At 36.6% G+C, this 22,115-nt stretch overlaps 1 protein-coding gene across 3 annotated transcripts in view; it reads left to right on the forward strand.

Annotated features, from left to right (window-relative positions):
- Positions 1-22,115, forward strand: part of col14a1a (collagen, type XIV, alpha 1a) — a 501,463-nt gene that overhangs the window by 366,890 nt on the left and 112,458 nt on the right. For all 3 annotated transcript variants that reach the window (XM_039736768.1, XM_039736767.1, XM_039736766.1), the window contains exons 31-32: positions 4,862-5,020; positions 19,308-19,385. In XM_039736768.1, coding sequence (XP_039592702.1) covers positions 4,862-5,020; positions 19,308-19,385 — 237 coding nt within the window. The remainder of the gene's footprint in view (positions 1-4,861; positions 5,021-19,307; positions 19,386-22,115) is intronic.

Here is a 22,115-nt window from a genome sequence, read left to right on the forward strand (position 1 = left end):
CTTTTGTGAAAGTGTTTATTTGATCTTTGGACTTCAGGCTTCACACATTCTATAGTTTATGCCTACATTTTGTAACATTTATTACAAATTATTATTAATAATTTATTAATATGAAAAAGTTTCTGTTTTAACAATGTGTTTACACAGATTACTATAGAAACGAAACACACATGAAATGAATGTATTTCCACTCTAAAACTCCAGCAGTTCACTCCCAGATAATCAAACAAGGCATGAGCTGGAAGAAGTTTGTGAACGTTCTGCGACAGTGGGGGGAATGGAATAGCAGGCTGCTTGCTGCTTGTCTTAATCGGCACATTTATAGGACAAAGGACGCTGACAGAGTGGTGTGGACAGATTTAAGGTGGGCCAGATTTACACGTTTTCTTGTAGGCTCTGGTAATTCTAGTGTTAAACAACACAATCATAAAGCCTCTTGTGGAATATGCCATACAGTTTTTGTCTCCATGCTGCAAAAATAACATAATGGCACTAGAAAAAGTAGATAGAAGAGTGACTAAGCTGATTCCAGGACTGCAACCTGAGATATGAAGAACATAAAACATTGACAATTATTCCCCTTGGGTTTGAAAGTTATTCCCCTTGGAGTATAAGGAATTATCTGCTTTATGTTCCAGCCTGGATGGGAGAACAGTAAAATGATGTTTTATATTTTGAACAACATTCATGAATTGGTGAAGATATACACAAATCAACCTTCAGTTTTTCTGTTTGTGATTTGAATGTAGTGATAGACTAATTTTCAAGAAACAACCCAAACATTGTTGGTGCAGTAAGCAAAATAGTTGTTTTTTGTTAACATAAGAATAATAAAACAGACATTTGCAAGTATATGCAGGTCTCCAGTTATGGAGGCCTTGACATATGGCAGTTCGATGATACTCATAAACACTAAAACTAGGGATGCTCCTATTAAGCATTTTAGGACCGATATCAATTACCAATTTCATGTTATTGAATTGGCCAATTGGCCAATACTGATTTAGATTTTTTTTTTCTTTTTCTTTTTAAAAATCTGTTTTACAGTTAACCCCCTGCATAACCATATGTGTAGAATCTTTATGTTCTTTATGAATGTATATTTTATAATGAAAACTATAAACCACAGATGTTACCTGTTAATTTTTATTAACAAAATTAAATATAGGCGTATTGTTCAGTGACCAAAAATATTAAAATATAATTCCCTTAAAATACATAGTTTTTTAACTAATAAAATATGTACAGGTTTTTTTTATGCATAAATCATATGGCATTAAAAATGCTTCTCAAAATTACAAGCTGTGATATTGTTTAATTTCCATCCATCCATCCATTATCCAATCCCAACCAACACAGGGTACAAGGCAGGAACAAACCGCGAGCAGGGCGCCAGCCCACCGCAGGGCACAAACACACACACACACCTGGAGCACCTGGAGGAAACTCACGCAGACAAGGGGAGAACGTGCAAACTCCATGCAGGGAGGACCCGGGAAGTAAACCCAGGTCTCCTTACTGCGAGGCAGCAGTGCTACCACTGCGCCACCTTGTTTAATTTCCCTTGTAATATATATACTAATATACATGAATGAAAGCTTAATTTAAAAAAGTAGTTTTAACCATTTGCCTAACATTCAATTAATTGATTTTGGCAGTTAAACACAGTTTCAGTATAAATTAATATGCACTTATAGGTTTTAATCATTTTTAATTATTAAATGTACTATAGATTTTTTTGGATTATCATTTGAATTATGAAGTACTTGTTTCTTACCAAAATTTATATTGCATGATACTCAAAAACAAATAATAAAAACCGTGTATTCCTTGGAAAAAAGTCACAAATCTGTCCAATGTTCATAAGATATTCTATAGAAAGATACAAGGCTAACAAGCTCAACAAATTTACAAGTAAAATAGATGAATTTTGCTGTTACACAACACAAGCTCGTTCACTGTCCAAACTCAGACAGGCAGTTTTTGTTAATTAAATAACAAAAGAAAAAGGTCTGCCTTCATTAAAGTAGCTTTTCTTGCTGCTTGTTTAATTGTACAGGATGACTCCTCCTTTTACCCAGTGTACTACTTCACTTTGTTTAATGCAAAGACTAATATTCCTATCTTCTCCCTCTCTGGTAGTCTGCCTTGCTGCTCTCTGTTTACAGGAAGTTTTCAACAAAAAAAAAAATATGTTGACTACTAGATTTCAACCTGAATGAAATGGGTAGCACAGCTAGTAAGTAATAAAGTATTATTCATTTTTGGTGATTTTAAAATTAACGGACATTTTCAGTGCAACTTTTGACTTGCATTCAAAATTATGCCATAAATATCTACATGAATGGGACAGACAAAGAGCAATTGACAAACGGACTTATGTAGAAAAGGGCACAAATGTATGATTATTACCTTCCTTAATTCTGAAGGACTTCCCTAGAAAATAGTATTGCTTCAAATGCTTTCATGGATAATTTTATCTCTTGGCAGGTTAGATTGATCAGTCCTTATCTAGTTATAGTTACTCAGTATGGCCTGACTTGAAAGCAGCATTGATTCTGTTCATATTTTGCCTCCAATTGCTAGTTCCCATAGATCTCTGGTTTGTGTGTTTGTGCAAAGCACTGTTTGAAGCTTTTGTCTGATAGTCACTGCTTTGAACTAAGAAGGTGTTATTAGTTTTCCTTGTAAATTAAAGGTTAAAAAACTTACAACAGATAGACTTATTCAAAATACAATTTATTGTATTCAGTTACGGCAATACCAATAACATAAATGCATACGTTGATAGATCGATGGATGATGCTTTATTTGTCTTAATGGAAAACTAAAAATTCATTTGCTGGCTTTGCTCTACTTATTTGTATACACCTTTCTGTTCTTTAGCAAGGCTGGGCTCAATGTAGCACCCACATTCACTCCATTATGAACTGTTGATCACTTGTACAGTCAGGTACTAGGTTACTCTTTGGAGAAGAATAGTTGCTCCAGCCTTGGTTTTGGCCACACCTTAGGCAAAAGGAGTCTTGCTGATGTTGGGTTAAAAAGTAAGGAGTAGATATTTCACCCTTTTTTTCAGTAGATGCAATCCAAACGTTTGGTTGATATTTGATGCCAAGTGTGTCCATCATGGTTGGCAAAGGGTGAGTTATAATCAGGTCTGGTATTAGGCATAATCAAGCTAACCTACTGCTTGTGTCCTCTTAGCCAAATGGAGGCCCCAGCCCACACAGAGATGAAGGGTGAAATGGGATGGGTTCCTAGAACATGTAAGCTGTTCAGGGCCCCTAAATTCTAGAAATGGATCTGGTTATGATAATTTTCCTGGCTGACCAGGGAGGTAAACACTGAGATATCCCTAAGACAGAATCTGCTTCATTTGACTGTGATTAATGTATTCTTATCACATGATCTAGAAAGTGAATTGTGAATGAAGGCTTAGTGTAGAATCTGTGAAGATTGAATGTTGGCTGAACTGACCATCGATGTTACTTATCAATGAAGAGTGCTGCAGCCCAGGCTTGTAGCTGAAAGTCGCATATGCCATGTTATAGAAAAGAGGGCAATGCCACTTTGTTTTACAATAGAGAGGTGTGGAGGTCTTAGTTTCAGGATACAGCTTAGGCAGTATAGAAAGTGCCAACACTGAATTATAAAGAATATAAGGGATATTTTGCTGTTGGCTTCTTTGGTGCTCATAAGTTCCAATTATTGATAATTGGTGCATAGTTTTGTCTGTTAAGGGAAGCAAAGATAAATTATGGTCACTCTCCTTGTTGACCAAGACACAATTATAGCAATCCAAGATCATGCACTTCCACTGTCACAGTTCAACAGTGAAACTCATTCTGCACCTTATTTTAAAATATTACTCATCGGCCATTGGTGGGGGAGAGAGAGAGAGCGAGGTAGACATACACAGAGAGGAGATTGCATGTTCTAGGAAGTAAAACAGCAGAACTTTTAAATCTGTCCCTTACAACAACGCTCCCATTTACAAGTACATTTTTTCATTTGTCTTCTTGGAAAATTGTAAAATGTTTTAATTGGATAATAAACCACTTTAATGCAAACATGTTTTAAATACTCTTTTCAGTAATAGAACTTCTTTTCTTTTTATTTCCCAATAAAATAAGCTACATACATGGCTAAGCATAAGAGGGGCCTGTCCTGCATTTACTCCTGGGTTACTTTCTGTTTATGTGAAAAATATACTGTTGTTTCTAGAACAGAGTTCTAGATTTGTTTCTAAGATCAAATGCTAACAAAAGTGATGAATTTTGAATTATTAATTATTTTTATTTGGAATAGCAAATAAAGCTAATGTCTCTAATTAGTTAAGTGTGAAGATATTTTTTATATTTTAAAGTTTTTGAAAATATGTTAAATGCATTACTTGTTAAGCTATATCTGGTTGTTCAGTTTACAGTTTACACTCTCTTGCTTCCCTCTTTAACTGAATGTTTTAGCTTTCTTCTTGTCTTCCTTGCTGTTGATAAGAATCTGTAGCAAAGTTAATGGAAAAAAATATAGACACCTCTGCTTTCGCTGCTATCATTTGAATCCAGTTCTTCTGTTCCATGTTAAATCTGAAACACTTATGCAAAGTAAATTGCAAACATCTTAATGTCTTTAAATTTTGCTCAGATCAGTATATTAATAAATACCTATACAAGTTTTTTTTCATTATTCATAATAATGTACTTGTCTAGTGTTAATATTTTTTTCTGATGGGTTTCTGAATCATCCTTTCAAATCTGACCACTGATCTTTTTAAAAAGATTTTGAAATTTTCTTGATCTATACCATACTTAATGTCAGCTTTATTTGGTGTAATATCTACACTCTTTTATTTTATTAGCTTCACGTTGCCATTAGCAAGACAAGTGCCAAGGTTGTTATCGATTGTAAGCAAGTTGGAGAGAAGACAATCAATGCTGCAGGTAATATTACCATTGATGGCACTGAGGTTCTGGGGAGAATGGTGAGGTCCAGAGGGAAGAAAGACAACTCTGCTCCAGTAAGTATCCCACAGTACTTTAAGTTTTCATTTACCATGTTCTAAAAAAGTATCTACATCAGTACCCTTTCTTATCACATTAGTTTTTTCATCCTACTATTTTCCTTTTCAAATAATATATTATTAATGAAATCTTGGAGAGGATGCAAACTGAAACAGCCAAATCAAAAAACAGTAATTCTATTTATTTTAAAAAACAGTAAAGGTGCAGTCACATTGTGTAGTATACCTTAAAACTGCAGTATTTCACATGCAAGTTACTGCGTTATATGCTTAGCTAGCTAAAATAACCCAAAGACGGTGCATTTCATACATCAGTCTTTAATGCTACAACTAAGTCATTTAATCTCATTACTGTGAACATTTAAATCCATTTAATATGTAATTTTTTAACTGCTTAGTCACTTGCTGTGGTTTCCTGGAAAGGTTTTAAAAAGTCATAATGTATACACTTTATCACAGTACAAACAGTAGAAACTGTTTAACAGGGAGTGTAATTTGGAAAAGACAATCTGAAGAAATTTGCCGCTGTAACGATGTAAATAATGTATGTGTTTCTACAGTGTTTTTGATTAAAATATTACTAAACTTGTAAACTTGTACATACCTACATGAGTTTGACTTGTTACTTCATAATGTTTTGAAAGTAAAGTGTTTTGGCTTAGGAGTGCTGGAGGCAGGGGGTTCTGCCACAGCCACAATATAATACAGCAATGCCTCTCTTGACGGCTGCAGCATGTGTGATATCAAGCTACCATTTTCCTTCTTAGGTCTGTTGCATTTTTGTCATTAAAATAAGACACAAAGGGTCCTGTATGGCAGTGTGTAGTGCCATGTTCTTTTCACTTTTTATGCTGGTGTATTATAAGCAGGCAGGCAGTTTAATTTTAATTACATGCTAGTGAGTGAACATTCTCTGTGTTGTGCTGATAAATTGTGACCAACCACCAAACCCCCAAATCTTACACATCAATGGCGTTGTACACATGTGGGTAGTCAAGCCCATTTGATCTCAGTCTAAAAGTGATACGGATATGCATTTTAAGGGTGAAAATATGAATATAGTGCTCATGCCATAATTTCGAGGACATCTGCACCAAGCGATGTAAGACCAAGGCAAAGAAAATTATCATTGGTAATCCATCCCAAAAACAGCTTCCTTTCTGTACTGTGATCCACATGATGTGTCCAGTTCTGAGAGACTGAGGAGGAGCTTTTCCTACAGTCCAGAAGCATCTCACATAAGGAAAATGTCAAAAAATTTCACAATGCCCCACTGTTAACTGTCTTGTAGTTATTAAGATATTTAGTTATTATTAGTTTAGTTATTATTTATTATTTATCAGTTTTTTAATATCATTTAAAATTCTTTAATGACCTTTATTTATAAAGTTATGTAATATTTTTATTGTCATTATATAAATGAATATAACTTTAAGGTACAGTCATAGCATTTTGCCAACTAGACATTTCACTTTATATTCTACTGAGTGTTGTGGTCCATGGTAGATGCTTCAAATTCCAGCAGGGCATTATGGACTATGGAGCTTTCTTGTAAAGCCCTGCTGGGTAACATCAGGACCACCAGGGGTTGCTCCAGGGAGAACCAGGGACTACCATTTGCCCTACTTCCGGGGTGAAGAAAAGGACTTTTTATCTGTTACCCGGAAGTGATAAGGAATCATGGACTGAAGGAAGAGAAACACTTCCGGGTCAGGAACTATATAAGAACTTTGGGAACTCCCAGACGACGAGCTGAGCTGGGAGGAAGGGTGGCTAAGTGTCTGGCAGTTGGAGGATTGATTATTGTATTGATTATTTAATTATTTAATTGAGTAGTGTGGAGTGGGGGATGCTTGGTGCACATAATTATTATAATAAAAATAAGAATTATTGGACTTTTACATGGTGTTTGGCATGGTACTAGAGGGTTCAAGGGAGCGATAGTGCCCCCTATTGTCACAGTGTATAATTTGTATGTGACTAGTTAAATTTGATTAGATTTGATTTGATGTTAATGCAGTATTGTAAGTATGAATGCTTTAACTACTTGCTTATATTCATCTTTGTGTGTTTTTAAAGATATGAGTTTGCACATGTCAGATTTTATCAGTGACTGACCCAGTTGGCAATGTAGTCGGAATAAATAGTGTTTACAAATATGTAAGAATAAGTTTAATGAAGAGCAGTTTTTTTTAATAGCAGACTGACCAAAAAGGAATATTCATATAGTTAAAACAGTGTGCTTAGTGAGACAAGAAGTAATATGCACCTGTTGTCAATGAGATCCAGACCATGCCTTCAGGCAATTTGTGCAGTTAGAAGAGGAAGACCATTAATGGCTGCAAAGGCTAGCTATTTTCAATTTTGGTATAGTGCTGTGAATTTATCTGCTTTTACATGTTTCAGATTATATCCATGTCAACTGCAAGTTGCAAAACCTATTCATTTTTCTATTTTAAGAATTAGTGTTAAGACAAAAATGAGGACTTATACAGCTCAGGTTGCCATCCTTTGTCGTGAATTTGAATCTCACTTCTAGGATTTTATTTTTGCAGTCTTTTCATCTTCTTTAGTTTTTAAATGTGAACAATGTTTCACATGTCTTGCAGCTGAAAGTAACTGAACTCCAGTAAAATAATGAACTTAAAAATACATTTGCTTTTTCTGCAAAGTACACATTATTCAGTATTTGTTCTCATGGCTTTGCATGTATTTTGAGCACATGGCATCATGATGTGGTTATACATACAGTTGTGCACAAATTGTTTCATAAATCACAGTTACTGAAACCAGGTATAAAGTAACAAATACAAATCTTTGGAATGAATAAGTTGTTGTGAAGACCAGGGGCCTCATGCATAAATGCCATGCGTAGAATTCACACTGTATCATGGTGTACGGACAAAAGCAGAAATGTGCGTACACACAAAAATATCCAGATGCATAAAACTGCGTATGTTAACATCCACGTTCTTCTGCTACATAAATCCCAGTCAGTGTGAAAAGTAACACACGTGCACGCACCTTCTGCCACTCCCTAACTCCTTCCAGAATTACATTTGAATATGCAAATCAATATGAATAGCCCTTAAGCTCAGCATTCTGTGAAAAGGCAATGGCAAAAGCACAGGGGAAAATAGAAGAATTTCAAATATCAACTACTATTTGTTGGTTTAAACAGTGGTATAAACAACAAAAGGAAGTTGATTGAGTCACAAAGTCGCACAGTGCCTGAAATAAAAAAGAAGTTGTCAGATATTAAAGTCTCTGTGAAAAGGTGAGTCGTAGCCCACCGTCTGAGTGTCATATAAAAGCTTATTACAGTACAGAGAAAAGAAAAAAAAGATAGGGACACAGTGAGGAAAAAAAGCTTGAAATATCAACTTTAATCTCGAAATTTCCACTTTAATCACTTGGTTTATTTTGTCAAAAGTAGAACATCATAAACTTCATCTTAAAATTATTTAATCTACTAATTTCTCAAATCCCACCGTAACTAAAGTAGCATGTTCAATTCTTTGTTTTGTATGTGTTCTTCTATGTGCTCTGTGTGTGTGAATCACTACGTGCTTCTTAAACGGGCTTTCTCTTCCTCCAACAGGACACAGAATCCATTACATTCGTGATATTACAGTTCTCTGAATAATTTAAATGCTGAGATGTATACTTGATATCATTTCAGTATTCATATCATATCAATTAAAGCATGTATTAAACCTGGGAACACGGTGGTGCAGTGATAGTGACGAACTGACGCCCAATCCAAAGACTGTTCCTTCCTTACACAAGATGCTTGCTGCGCTGTGCGCAATCTTCGATGAAATAATTTATTGTAGCAGTACTGTCTCTCTCAAACGTACTAACCCCCAATTCCTGTCCTTCCTTTTCTTTCTCCAAGTATCCAATTGCCACACAATCACCTCAATGTTAGACTTTAAGCCATCTGTAAGCTTAGAACTCTGATTCTTCAAAACTTTTAGGAAACATTGAAATATCTTCATAGTACATGTTTAGTTATTCTATTCATCTATCCTTCCCTCGTGCCAGCCCCAGCAAGAATACAGCGCAAGACAGGAACAATCCCTGAACAAGGCGCCAGCTCCTTGCTAGCGATGCGTCACCGTGTTCTCACATGTTTAATTATTAAAAATACAGATTATTTAAATGATGTTAACATTTTATCTTTATAATGTTATAAGCATATTTTGCTGCATTTCATCTTAAAAATGATATTGTCATCATATGTAAATACACACTTTATAAAGTGCCGCAGGTTGTGCAATATTATAACTATCGCAAGTTTACATTGAGGTAATTGTACTTATAAGTACAAATAGTTCTACAAGGAGCACTTGATGGACTGATTGATCGCATTTATAATTCTTGGGATAAAACTGTTTCTGAACTAGCAGATCAGTACAGGAAAGGCTCTGAAGCGTTTGTCGCATGAGAGCAGTTCAAATAGGCAGCATGGCTGAGGCAGCATATGCTAGATACTGTATACCGATAATTCTCTTTCTGATCAGCTGCTGTAGAGCTGTGATCCCACACTCAAATACAGTGATACAAATACTCCGAGTGGTGCGGTGAGAGTAATATGGAAAAAGATGATCCGCTGTGGCAACCCCTAATGGTAGCAGCTGAAAGAAGAAGAAGAAGGTGCAGTGAGAGTAACAACGCTAAAGCAGCTATGGTATTTGGAATAGTTTGGCCATTCCATGGACCATTATATTGTTACAGGTTATTGTAACAGAAAGAGAAACCACAATGGAACAAAAGTACTGCTTTGACGCTGGGTGCCGCCAGTTTGCAAAACCAACCAGAGAACTTGTGTACACCAAGCATTTAGCTGGCGTGAAAATGTGCGTGGCTTTATGCCAGTTTTAGGTTTTATACATCGGGATGTGAGTGTGGAAACAGGCTTACGCAACATTTTTGTGCATACGCACCGTTTATACTTGAGGCCCCAGATTCTTAGTTAATGTTAACGGACTGAGCAGAAACACTTTCTTTTCATGACCAAAACAATGTCATAGTGAAATCACTGTTATTGAAAATTACTCTCTTATTGGCATTTGAGAATCACTCTTAATAGCTTTTAATTTAAATAAAAGTTTTATACTTTAGCCATAACTTGGAGCAACTATTTTTAAACTTAATGTCTATGATTAACACACATGTTAGATTATCTGGGTTCATAGTTTCACCTATATTTTATATGCAGCATTTTGTATAAGTCATTATTGATAATTTGGCCCACCACCAGAACATTTGCTGACCTCTAGCTTGCACTTTACCGATGTCACGTGTCTTTGTCACCTCAGTTAACTGAACATTATATAACTTAACAGTACAGCAAATGATAAATGTACTAATTCAAAGAGCTCTTCATACAGCATCAAATCATTCAATGAAATATATATTTCCACATAGCATCTACAGAACAAGGCAATGCTAGTCTCTATCAAGGATAAAAAAAAATACCTGTGGAGTAACAACCTCCTCATCAACTTAAACGAGTTTGACAAGATTAGGGACATGCACAAAGTGGCTGAAGACCCTGCCCCTTTCCCTTGATTGGCCCAAGTGCCCTTTCTCCTGTTAAGACTTAAGCACAAGGCTGTGTCTCCTTTTCTTTGTAAGAAACCGACAAAAAGCAGTGATAAGCATCCTGCTTTGTTAAAGCTAGTTATGCCACTGTTTACTATCCCATATGGATATAAAATGTAATCTATGATATTTAATGTTAGTAATTTCACTACAACACTGTGATAAAAAAAACATTTGTGTGTCAGTTGTGTTATTTTGCATTACATCATATCAAAGAAAGTAGCTGTACTGTCTTTGCACCAGCTGCACATATCCACTTTGATTCTAAATCTAGCTGTTCCAATTTGCTTGTTACAGTTTTCAGCTACTCCCCCATTATTAGGGATTTATCAAGTTACTGGTTTTCATAGTTCATTTTCTGTGTATCAGCTCAACTGCATTGCAGTAGATTATTCCACATCTGTGTGTTCAACACTGTGCTTTAAATTGTATAGAAGGATTATTGACAGTATTTTTTTCATGTTAAAAATGTAGGGCTTCTCTTGTCATAAACTTTTCATCTCTGTAAATGCATGTCTAACCACAGAAGGAGGAAGTGTTTATCATAAATGAATATAGCCTTTGTAAAAAGGACAGTCCAGCAAGATGAAAAGGTCAGACAGAACCATAAATGTTAAACTGGTAATTTTCTGAATTTTATGAATATGTAAAAGCGAAGCTCCTCAACCACTGGTTATCTTTGTGAGTGTACACACCTTGTGCACATGGACTGATAAGGCCTCTCAAAAGAATATTCATCGGAGTTTTTGACCTCAGCCCTGCCAAGCTTTTAGAAGTCAAATTCATACTAAAAGAGATATTAGAAGAAGTTGGAAGGAGGAGAAGTGAGACCCAGTAATGTAACCTTGAAAGACTCAAAACCACACACATTGAGTGTGCCGGGCAGCATTGTCAATGACAGCTCCTGAAATAGCCAGGTTGCATCAGTTCATTTTGACACACCCATTTATTTTTATTTGCCTTCACACTTTGGCACATTAAGAATATTTAAGAATTTTTAAGACTATAAGGACCAAATACAAGTTTATTGTCTGCTCTCCTTGCTTGCCTTGTTTCTCTATCTTGCTGTCTGGGGTAAAGAAAATAGTGGAAACATCCCCTAAAGAAGAAATGAAACAATAGCAGTTAGTTCTGGGTGAATTCAAATTCTGTAGTCCCAGCTGTAAGTGCATTACATCTTTGGGCTGTGTCTCCTTCCAGACTGGGTGAGTACAAGAATCAGAGAAATTGATCAGAGGTACAGGAAATATATGGGGGTCTGTGTAACAAAGAACCTGGGTGTTGAAGTAAGAGTATCTGATGTTTTAGGATAGAGCCACCCCTAAGCCATTCCATGACAAAACAAACATGATGTCCACAAGTGAGTCTAAAAGTATTGCCTTATACCTCTGGTAATAAAGTTTGGGAAAAATACAAAGGACTATACTTATCTAATATGTCATATATGTCAATAATTCATATAAAAGTGATTAGTCTACATGACAATGATAGCTTTTAACATCAAACCACGATGTCACATTTTACACTCAGACACTTTGGAGTAGACTCACACATTTGATTACTGTTATACTGCTGTTTTTAAATAAGAGCTAATGTGCAAATGCAAGTTATGTTCCACAGTTAAACCAAATATTTTGAAGTACAGTTTTATAGTAATACAGATATTTGACCATTTCAGTTTGTTCCCACGATTCAAAAGCATAGATAATGTTTCTTTCAGGTGACTCTAGAAATGTGTTCACATGTGAGAATCATAGTAGTATCTCATGGACTAGCATCTAGACCAAAATAGGACTCCTATCTTGCGAATGTTGTCAGAGGCATAAGCTCTAGTAAGAGACAGAAGAAAATAGTTCAAATAGGATGATTTTTTAATATAATTTTAACAAAAGAACTCTTACTGAGAAGTAGGGAAACATCTTTAAAAGATAAATGTAAGTTTTTTTTTAATTAACAGTAAATGCAATAACAAAATGATGCAACAAAGCAATATTTTACAGTGTAATGAGCCAATAATGTGTCCATATTCAAAGGACTGCTGAATGACATTGGAATCTAGTTAACTATACATGGCTATATTAATTAGCTTTGCAGATGAATTAGGGACTTGGCAGTTTTTGAGGCATACATTTCTTTGTAAATTAAGGATCCTCATTGATAGAGTGACCATATTATCATTATTTTTATATTTAGTTCTGTTTTCTTAATAATCACTGATTCTTCAAGTACTTGTACACAGCCATAAAACAGAGATGCACAAGGTCTAAAATAGCAGAGAAACATCATGAAACAAGTCAAGTGGTAAAAAGGTGCAAGGAGAAGCTTTAGCCAGAGCCTTCAGATTACCCACCAGAGTACTATAAGGAGGAGCCTTATAGTGAAAAAGATGTATAAGTGAGCATCTTTTGTCACATCATCTATGAGGAAAACAAAGAAAGATTTGGAGAGATGCCTCAGGTGATAATCAATCCTAAGCATAGTGGAAGATATGAAAAGGAAATTATCCAGATGGTAAAGGGGCAATGACTTTTGTAGAAGTCATCGAGGAAAGCCAAGAATCAGGAAAAGGAGGGTTTTAAAAATTTGTGTAACCAGATCAAAGTAAAACTCATACAACTGAGATAATCCAAATTGATCAGGAAATGTGTAAGTTGCAGGGAAAAATCAAGGGTTAGCTTCTTCTGAGACCCATTCAAATACGCTCGAGGCTTGCTAGATTAGAAGAAAATTAGAACACTGCAATCTACCATGTAGGTCCTGAAGGAATAAATTAAAGTCCTCTTGGATCACCAGAGCACTTATCTTGCCCACCCTATCCCTCCTTACAGTTTAACACCATTGCCTCCAAATAATCTCAAGTCAAACAGGTAGTAGAGTGAGCAAGAGCTTCATTAGCATCTGGGCCAAACCGCATACCTTATAGAGTACGTAAGAACTGCCGTAGTCTCTTGAGGCTATTGTGGAACCTGTGGGCTGTTCCCTGTAAACCCAAACCATTACATCAGTCTGGAGGAGAGCATTCACCATCTTCATTCTGACGAAGAAAGACTATTAAGGCATCAGCCATTCTAGAGGCATTGACATGTTAAAAGTGGAAGGTAAAAAATTCTTCTTGGCAAAGCACATGAACAGCTACCAGATGATAAATAACTACATCAGCAACACTTAATAGGGTTTCATGGCAGTGTGGAGCGCTTAACCCATGATATGAGAACAAATCCAGACACCTAATCACAGCAAAAAAAGATCTCCACATAATTTGGTTGCTAATGCTTATGGGTCTGTTCCCAACCAGCTTATTACTTTGCTTTCAGCTTCTTCCACGTACCATCCAGAGTCAAGTAGCTAATAATTTTAATAATTTCCATGTCTGCTACACAGCCTGGGGGTGTTAGTTGGTTAGCACTAGGTAGAGAAAGGGGTAGTAATGGGCTATTTCATCTATCCCATCCTTTACAGAGCAGCATTTGGGATCATCCTAGTTAGTGGAAGATGGATGGTCAGAGGCGTCAAATCCCAGTCTGGTCAATGATTCTTGGCCCTATGGAGCTACATGAATGATAATCCAGAGAACAGAGTATACCACAAGGCTCCTGACATGGCTTCAGGAGCTGCTAACATGTAACTAGATGAATATAAAACCAGCCAAGTTATGCAGTCTGTCAATTTGGAAAGGAACAGGAATGATGCCATCTCTTACTCTGTTAATAGTGAAAAAATCCCACTTTTGGCAGGCTTTGGACAGTTGACTTGTCAGACAAAGCAAATGACTGCTTCTGTCACAACTCAGCTTATGGATGGTCTGAGCAAGATCAACCAAAGCTTCTTACCAGGGAAATTCAGGCTCTGGTGTTACCAGTTCACATTATGCTAATGTTTAATGCGACGCTTGATATTGTGTGATATCACCATAACAACACTCAAAAGCCAACAGCTACAGTGTCTTTCCGACACAGCAATGTTTGGGAGAAACCCCTTGAAGCTTCCACTAGAATTCATTAGCCTAAACTACAAACAAGAAGGTGAGGCTCTTGTTCAAGCAGAGAGACTCTCCTGACCTGTCTGTTCAAAACACCAAGTTCCAAATTTGCACAGGACACAAGTGGAATATGATGCAGGCAGTAGACTAGGGACTTAATCGACCGAAGCATCAGGAAATCGTTAAGTTGCAGGAGCTAGGCAGAGCCAGTTTTGGATAGGGGACAGCACCTACGATGTAGTCTGAAGCCACAAAGAAGGAAAGGAAAGGCCTTGTGATGTCTGAAGTTTTGATGATGGAAGAAAAGAGCTATAAGATCAAAGCTATGAGCCAGTAACAACATGGGAACTAGACAATATGGAAGGAAGTGGCCAACAGGACCCTTTTGTGGGATGTAATAATACAAATGACAAAGAAAATCTTTTGAGGCACCTTGAAGGTCAACCCCATCTGTCAAATGACACAAAAGACGTCCAAAAAAAAAACTTTTGTTAAGCGCTAGCGTTTGAGTCTTTGTGATTTCTTACTGGCCAAGATGGCGTGGTTCTCTGTCTCAAGGTATTCTGGGTTAATAGACTTGCTTTGCTTCCACCTCACCACCAGGTCATTAAGATGTTCATATTAGCTATTATTTATTACATGTGCCCCTCTCCCTTTTGAAACAGCAGGGAATCGCATATTTGCAATAGCTGCCCCTAGACTGTGGAATAGCATATCCGTCAATGTTAGAGCGACTCCTTCTATTACTGTTTGTAAATGTAGACTCAAAACAGACCTTTTGTCAGTAGCTTTTGAGTCCATCTAGATACTTGTTTTTATACTTATTGTTTTTTTTTGCTTTTCACGTTAAAGTGTCTGGACTAATGATTATATTGTTTGCAACTTTTTTTTCCCTTTTCCTTGTCTCTTAACTTTCGTATGTACAACACTTTGGTTAATGCAATGTAGTTTTTTTAATGTGCTTTATAAATAATTTGCTTGCTTGCTAGAAAGAATCAGGAGATAAAACGGATGGCCAGGGCTAGGCAGATCTCAAAGTCAAGAAAGACTAACAAATCCAGTGAAGTTTTCAGGGGCAAGAGGGAATCGTAGTGTTTAGATAGCACAGAGAAATTCATTAACTAAGATTCCTAACCAGAGTAAACTTGCAAAGAAAGTTTGATTTTGAAATCCCAAAGCTAAAACAATTTGAACGCTATAGTGCCGTCTTAAATAATTACCATTTGGTGTCAACATTGTGGTAGCAAGCGGCATAACAATTGGCATACAGCATAACTGCTAACACTGAAAAATGCTGCAAAATGTTGGTATGAATGGTAAACAGGGCTCACAAAATAGTGGCAATGTAATGTCAATTTTATTTTCACAAAAATAAGCGAATAATGAAAAAAATCATGCATTGAAATTCGAAAATAGACAAAAAGTAAAGAGTGCACAGCCAATGTCGCAAAAACAGCAAAAAATAATGGTTACAACAGAACTGTCTGCATAATGCATCCAACAGTCAATGTCAATTTATTTATATAGCACATCTTAAACAATATAGTAATGCTGCGGCCAAAGTGCTTTACAATAATAGAATAAAAGAAAAGTCTTATTAGGATGTTAGTTGTAAACTAAACCTAGAAGTCGAAGGGCATTAATGCCAAGGCAGGGCACCCACAATATATCTTCCAGACTGTATTCCTTCCAGTAGACTGGACTATTGTACCTTGTCATCACAAATCTGTCATTTTCTATATATCAAATTCCAAACTGCCGTTTGCTGTTAATGGAGGGGAACGGGCCCTAGCAAAGTGGCAAAAACAAAATTAGTTTAGGGTGGGCAATGTAGAAAATTGGATGGATTCTAAGAGTATGCCAGAGGGTCCAGGCAGGAGGACACATGACCAGCTTCACCTGTGGCCCAACCTTATACTCTTGTGGAATTTTTCTTCTTGTATCTAAGTATCCTGTATCTAAGGAACTTTAAGGAGCAGTCCCCAACTTCAAGGATTTTTCTTGTAAAACCTGCCATTTATTACGAATATTTTGGAGATATTCAAAAGACTAGGTTCTGATATGCCTATTGAAGGATTGATGAACAAACTGGGTTTGTATCCATACACCAGCACAAAGGGAGAAAATCCAGTATAAGAACAACATAAAAAGTTTCCTAAAAAATGTGGTCATTAGTGAAAATCTACCTAGTTAGTTTGTTTGACAAAAATCTATATATATAATTCACTAAGACAAGACACCCATGGAAAGCACGCCAGAAGGGGCGTGTATTCACTAAGCCGCCGACAAGTAAGACACCTATGGCGCACGCAGGGAGGAGCCACGCCCACCAACTCCAAGACCATTGAAAACGACAACTCGCAGAGCCAAGCCCACTAACTCGGACACGACGGCACAGAAAGAACGGCATCATTTATATTTGTCAGTTTTAGAGGCCTCATGTACCTCCGAGCCACCTTGACTGTTCATAGAGGTGTGTTTCTCGCGGAGGTGAATCGCCATATGCAGCGTGTAAAACGGTTTGCGAGGGGTATCCCATGGGATCCTTAAAACAATCCTTTACGACTGAAGTTAAAACACAATAAAGTAAGCAGTCTTTAAAAACCGAGTTTTCGGTTATGGCGCACGACCGCGTGCACCATAGCAAACTGTTTTACACGCTACATACAGCAATTCGCATCCGCGACAAACATGCGTCTTCTTAGATGCTCCTGCACTTTGTACACACCCACCTCACTACCACCGTGGTTGGGTGTCTTGGTTGATTATATATAGAAAGGCAGCCCAAACCACACAGAGCAATGAAAAGTCTATGTCAGCTGCATCTGGACTGTGCAAAGATGACAACGACTCGAGTGACAAGTTAGAGGTGGGCACACGAGCAGGCAGTGCATACTGGACGAGAAATCAGCAGACTAGCATGACGGAGGCAGCGGAGTGGACGTCCTTCTCCTCTCCTCCCGTTCCACCCTCCGCGCCTGAGCGCCGCACGGACGATTGTGTGTTGGTTCGTTCCGTGCATTGTTACAATGTTGCTTTTCTTGCTGATTTATTACATTACAGATTTTTCCAATGTTAATTTTCTCCCTGTGCTTAAAAATCATTAAAAAAACCGTCCTGATTATGCGGCGTATGGTACGCCGCGGGTAGGCTAGTAACATTTATTTCTATAGCACATTTTCATACCAGGCAGGTACCTCAAAATGCCTGAGAAGATGTCAAAGTAAAAAGTGTAAGAAAAAGTGACCCTGTAGTTAGGATATAAGGGGTTGGATAATGGATGGATGGATGTATAAATGCAATCCCAAAAATATTAAGAATAAATCGATGCACATTTAAATAATACAAATACAAGTAATAAATAGAGTCATTTTAAGTCTCTCTTGATGATAATGATAAGTTCAAATGGCTAGGATGGACATTAAAAAAATACAGCTACCAGATACTGGAGATAAAAAATAAATCTGCAGGGGTTCCAGGGCCAAAAGACTGCCCAGCCCCAACTGGGTGTTCTGCTTGAGGTAAATTGGCTTAAATAGTTCCTGTTGTTTTTAAGCTTTGTCTTAAAACATTTGATGCAGTGTGTCTCGTCTACAGTTGGAGCATCCACATTCATTCCAACATTGCTGTTAGCTTTACAGTACTTTAGGAAAACTGGGAAAGAAAACAGAACAGTACAGGTTAATGATGACTACAACTCCAAGAAGTATATGATATTTTAATGTTTGTATAATTTATTAGAACTTAATTAAAATGGGACTGTGAAAAAGTCAAATTAAAAAGTTTGTTTTAGGAGCTTTTTAAAATAGTATAAAGCCACCTCAACACTTCAATTATGCTTAGTTCTTGGTGATGTATAAGAGGACAACTCCCAATTATAAGGTAGAACAAAATTGAACAAGTTTTATATACCATTAATAGTCTATTAAAATCAGTTCTAAAGAAAACAGGTAATCATTACTATGCTAAAACTGGTGAGATGTGTTTCAATTTTCTTTTACTGGTTTCAGTTCCTGCTGATGCATTCTGTACTGACTGCAAACAAATTTTGCCTTTTTTAGGTAGTCCTAAGGCAATCAGGGCTTCTTAATAGCGATCGTACTTAGCCCCCTTACAGTGGCTCCAAAGGGCAGAACACAAAAACAAAATAAATCAGACACAATGAAATGAATTAAACAATTTACAATTGAACTTTATTTTCTGTACAGTTGTGCCTTCAGCTAAAGGCCTTTTCATGTTCCTGTCTTTGTTGTGCTTCTGTTAATAGTTAGAATATTATTCCATAATCATGTACTAATTAGGCAAAATATTGCTGTTTCATAGAGCTCCATTTCAGTTCCAAATTGCAGTATTATATGAGCTCAGTTGTAGACATTAATTCTTCACTTTGTACCTTAAACTGAAATGCATTTTTAATCTACTTTCATTGTGATTATTGGCTGTGTCTTCTTTCTCTCTCTAGAAGCTTGTCTATAAATTGTTCCAAAAACTGCACTAGAGTTTACATTTTTTCCAGTCTCATTTTCCTTTTGAGTTTTATTGGGAGATTTTCATAATATAAGCTTCAGATGTTGAGTGTAGCTTCTTTTTGTGTGGAGACCACGTACAGCCTAAGCACATTCATTTTATTGTTTAAAAAATGTTTATATTTTGTGTGATTGATATTTACAAAACATCTTAATTTGTGTTCAACAGTTCCAGCTTCAGATGTTTGACATAGTGTGCAGCTCTTCTTGGGCCAACCGAGACAAATGCTGTGAAATCCCAGGACTTGTAAGTATTCTTCAGCTCAAGATAAAATTATTTAATTTAAAAATCAATACACAAATTAATTTTACAGATAACACTTCAAAGTACTTAGGCTTCAGCGTCAGTTGTGTACTGGGGTACTTCAAGTACCTATCTTGGAGGAAAAGAAAGAAAATATAAGAACTGACAGATACTGCTCAGGAAAAACTGTTTTCTAATCTTCTAGGCATGTCACAGACCATTGTATAGAAATTCCCTCATTTATATACAGTACATATACATCTGATACTACCAAGAGGTAATTAAAGAGTATCCTCTTTCTTGTTATGTATAGTATTTCTTAAGGCACATCAGAAACTGTCTCTTTAGAGTTTTTCTTCATCAGAAAGCCATAACCACAAGAAAAGACTTTTGTCGTTATATGACTGGACTGTTATCTGCTGAAGTCCAGAGTGAAATTCCTTTGTTTTTGTGACTGCCAGGATCAAGTGGATGTTGTACAATTCTTATAAGCAGTCTCATTATTGCAAATGTAATAATGGATAGTAAGATGCATGCAATATAGGAAGAGATTCATTTGATTTTTGAAATTCTGTGTTTGTCCATAAAATTGCCATTACCTGTACTTACTTTCTCTGTTTATTTAGAGAATAATCAAAACACACTAACTTTAATAGGCAATCTAAAACAATTTGTTGATATCAGAAAGGTTTTAGAAAATAGGGGGTACTGTAGTAACTCTGTTGCCTAGATAAGCCTTTTTCACCTCTGGTTCTCTTGTCTGCTAGGGTTAAAATTTTGGTTTCCAAAGTAGTCTGTGGTCTTGCTCTCATAAAATAAGATCCAAAACCTTGAACTTTGGCTCTTGGCAAGAATGGGGGTGGGTCCTGTTGTCATTGTCCATGTTGGAACAAATGACATACATACATAAAGGCAGTCTATCAGTTCTTAAATCCAAATTTAAGGATTTAGATGCTAAGCTGAGGAGCAGAACTGACAAGGTAGTCTGAAGCTCTACCTATGCCACACGCTACTCCATGCAAGATTGAGGAGAATAAAAAGTCTTACTGCGTGGTTCAGATCTTGGTGTAGGATAGAGGACATAGGTTTTTGGGGTGTAGGGACTCTTTCTGGAACAGATGGGACCTCTTCTGCTAGGATGGGTTATATTTGAACAGAAAGGATACCAGTGTATTGTACACAGTAATCCAGAGGGTTTATTAGTTTGTTATAAAGCTTCAGCATAACCTCCTTTGACTTGTACTCTACACATACATGTAGTAAATAAACAAATGATCAAGGATGACTGAAGAGTTATTAGGAATGGTAAAGGTTAATCATAATAGAAACTGAAATAGCAATTGTTTGAACTTGTTCAATTGTTTGTTCTTCACATGGTATAAATTAGTGTGGTGGAGAGTAGTACTTCGGGACCTTCAAATCTCAACTGAATGTTATATCTCAGTGAATAGATTAGACAAGGTTGTTGGACTAAATGACCTATTTTCATCACAGTTTTTATAATGTTGTTATACAGTAAAACCTCAATTACACTGGACTACAAAAAATGTTTTTTGTTTGTTTCTGGGAACTTCATAGCAGCTCTTTATTAAGTTAATATTAAGCTAATATACTTGCAGCATATTCTCCACAAGCTCAGTATAATTCTTTGCTCTGTGCTTGTCAAGAAAATTCTGGACAATCTGCATGAATGAGGGTGCTGATTCAGTTGGCTTCAGTTTCTTTTTGAACTCATCGTCAAGCATCAGGTACAGATTTTAGGGCCAACAAAACACCTTCCTTAATTTTGACTTCACTTTTCTTGAGACCAAACTTATTTCTTAAATGCTGAAATGCATTGCCTTTACTGTCCAGTCACCCTAGTTGTCCAAGACCTGGAACATCGTAAATAAAAAAGAGGACGTGCTGGACGAAAACGGTTTTCAGATTTGGAGTCAGTTAGTGAAATTTGTTAAAGTACGGATGAAAGAATCCCAGGAGCAAAATGCTTGTTGACCAGTGTTATCCATCAGGGGTCAGGACTGAGGCCGTGACTGAAAAAGAAAGGACGGATAACAGAACAGCTACTTTATAAATGATATACAGTAGATTATGCTAGCGAATAGTTGTAATTATTAAAAAAGCTATATTAACAAAATATATCGTATTAACAAAATTAATCAATTTATGTAATATCGTAATGACCAGCAAATGCAGTTATTGGAGTTTTCTGCATTGTACTTGGAGTCTTTGTTTCGTAACAAACAGTGCCCTGTCTTATACTCCGGTATCTGGGATACTGAGCACATCTCCAAAACAATAAAAGAAAGCTTTCCCTACTGATAATTCTCTCCTGCTACTCACGTTATGTTTTTTTCTATACCGCAAACACTCCTGCTTATTGTCTCCTGACTCCCTACTCAAACCTTCCTTCTTTCCGCACCTTACGTTTTCTCCTAACTTCCCCTGTCACTCATCTCCTAAGAGGCGTTTCTGCCCCTCACAGAACAGAAGCCCTTCACCCAGGACTGGGGTCCCATACACAGCATTCTGACCTTTCTGCTGCCGTACAGCGCATCACAAGCTGTCTGCATGTCACAATATATTAACAAAACAATATTATATAATTTAAAAAGAAAAATACAATGCAGAAGAACATTAACATTAATACAGAATAACATTTCCGTCAGTGGTTTCCATTTTCGACACGTTATTCAATTTTGTCCGCAACATGCTTTATACCATTCACTTTTG

The sequence above is a fragment of the Polypterus senegalus genome, chromosome 15 (assembly GCF_016835505.1).
Source record: "Polypterus senegalus isolate Bchr_013 chromosome 15, ASM1683550v1, whole genome shotgun sequence".
Taxonomy (NCBI): Eukaryota; Metazoa; Chordata; class Cladistia; order Polypteriformes; family Polypteridae; genus Polypterus; species Polypterus senegalus.